The sequence below is a fragment of the Numida meleagris genome, unplaced genomic scaffold (genome assembly GCF_002078875.1).
Source record: "Numida meleagris isolate 19003 breed g44 Domestic line unplaced genomic scaffold, NumMel1.0 unplaced_Scaffold735, whole genome shotgun sequence".
In the NCBI taxonomy this organism is placed as follows: Eukaryota; Metazoa; Chordata; class Aves; order Galliformes; family Numididae; genus Numida; species Numida meleagris.
In genome coordinates this window covers 14,726-16,658 of record NW_018364950.1, presented here as the reverse complement: position 1 = coordinate 16,658, position 1,933 = coordinate 14,726, and the positions used below count along the sequence as shown (strand labels likewise).

The 1,933-nt window shown below is 70.3% G+C and overlaps 1 protein-coding gene across 1 annotated transcript; it reads right to left on the bottom strand.

The window, feature by feature from the left end:
- Positions 1 to 6: 6 nt before the first annotated feature.
- SMUG1 (single-strand-selective monofunctional uracil-DNA glycosylase 1) lies at positions 7 to 1,607 on the bottom strand (the record flags this gene model as incomplete). The annotated part of the gene is given in 2 exon segments (XM_021383945.1): positions 7 to 700; positions 1,365 to 1,607. Coding segments are annotated over 2 exon segments (846 nt in total), but the record flags the coding sequence as incomplete, so codon positions are not given.
- Positions 1,608 to 1,933: the final 326 nt, after the last annotated feature.

Sequence of the window (1,933 nt, the reverse complement as noted above, 5' to 3'; positions counted from 1 at the left end):
ACTCAAGTGGGGAAACCGAGGCGCAGACCCACACTCTCCCCCCTCCTAACCCAACCCATCCTGCCCTCCAGAGGGGAAACTGAGGCACGGCCCCGCTCTAATCCTCCTCCACCTCCTCCTTTATGACCACCGCTTGCCCGGCTCCATCCCTCCCCCCTCCTGGAGAATCCCCCCCCTCCCGAAACAGCTCCAGCACCCCCAGCTCCCCCAGCCTCGCCCTCGCCTGCTCCTCCCAGCCCTTATTGGCGCGGGCGCTGCGGGGCGAGGGGTGGGGGAACCCTTCAATCCGTACGGTCACCCCGGCGGCAGCCAGGGCCCGGCGAGCTCTCTGCTCCGCGAAACGCCCGACCCCCACCACCATCCGCACCCCCAGCAGCCCCACGGCTCGGGCCAGCGCCCGGTCACACAGCCCCATCAGTTGGACTCGCTGAGCCGGGGGCAGCTCGCTCGGGGCCAGGTTGCGACCGCTGGGGGCGAGGAAGAGGAGGGGACAGTGGTTGTGGACGAAGCAGTGACGGAAGAAGACGTGGGGGTCGGGGCAGAGGGTCCGGACGAGCCCCCAGAAGCGGGTGCCGCTCACCTCCGCCCGCTTGCAGGTCAAACCCAGCACCGGGCGCTTGGGGTGCTCGGACGGCGGCTTCCCCACCTCGCCGCTGATCCCCAGCCACTCGCGGACGTGCCGGGTTTCACCAAACGGGACCTGGGGGGACAGGAGGAAGGGGTCAGGGGGGACAGAGGCCGCCCCACCTTGGGATCTGGGGGGGGGGCACGGCTGCCCCAAAACACTGCAGAGATGTCCCGGCCTCGATTTCCCTCCCCTCTGACTGCGTGGGCCCCCCATAAGCACCCCTCCGTGACTCCTGGTCCTCTCTGAGCCTCAGTTTCCTCCCCCCTAGGTTGCACAAGGGGTCTGTGCGCACTCCCCTTGGGTACAGCCGCCCCCTGACGCCTCTGGAGCTGCCCCATCTCCCTGTGCCTCGGTTTCCCTGCCCTCCGGCTCCACGGGGACAGCGTGCAGTGCCGCAGTGAGCCCTCCACGCTTCAGCTTCCCCCCCCTTTGGGCTCCACGAAGCCCCGTGGGGTGCACAGACGCTGTCCCCTCGGCAGAGCCGCTCTCGAACGCCCCAGAGCTCTCAGTTTTCCTGGCCTCCATCTCCGTGAGGGCAAAGCAGGTCAGCGCACACTGCCCCCCGTGCACCCCACGCAATCCCCGGGCCTCAGTTTCCTCCACGAGCACACGCAGACTCCCCCCAATCCCACGTACCCTCGCTTTCCCCCTCCCACCACCCTCAGCAGGCGCAGACGTAACCCAAGCCTCGTCCCACCCCCCTCCCCGCCCCGTGCCTCGGTTTCCCCAGCCGCACCCCGGTCTGGGCCATCCCGAAGGGGCCGGGGTTCATGCCCAGGAAGAGGACTCGCTTGGGGCCGCGGCAGTAGCGGCGCACGAAGTCTCGGTGCGGTTCCCAGGCGTAGTCCAGGGGGCTGTAGACGTGGCTGACGGGCGCCCCGAAGGGCGGCAGCTCCCGCAGCAACGCGCTGTGCTCCTGCTCCAGCTGCAGGAACCTCTCGGCCAGCCCCTCCGCCTCCGCTGTCACCGTCGTCGTCGTCGTCGTCGTTGTTGTTGTCACCGGCGGCTCCGCGCTGCCCGTGCTCTCCTCCATGCTGCCATCGCCCGCCGGCTGCTGCGCCTGGGGACACAAAGGGGAGGGGACGGTGCCATCCCCACGGCGGACCCCAGAGCCCCGGGGGGGGGCGGAGGGGGAGGGGACACGGAGAGGCCGCAGGGGGAGGCACAGGGGAGGGCGGCAGCAGCGCCCTGTGGGGCACACGGGTGTGAGGTGGGAACGGGGGCAGCCCCACAGGCTCGGAACCCTCCCCTTAACACAGCAGCCCCGCTCCGAACTGCCCCCCCCCACGGCGCCCAGCTGCCCCC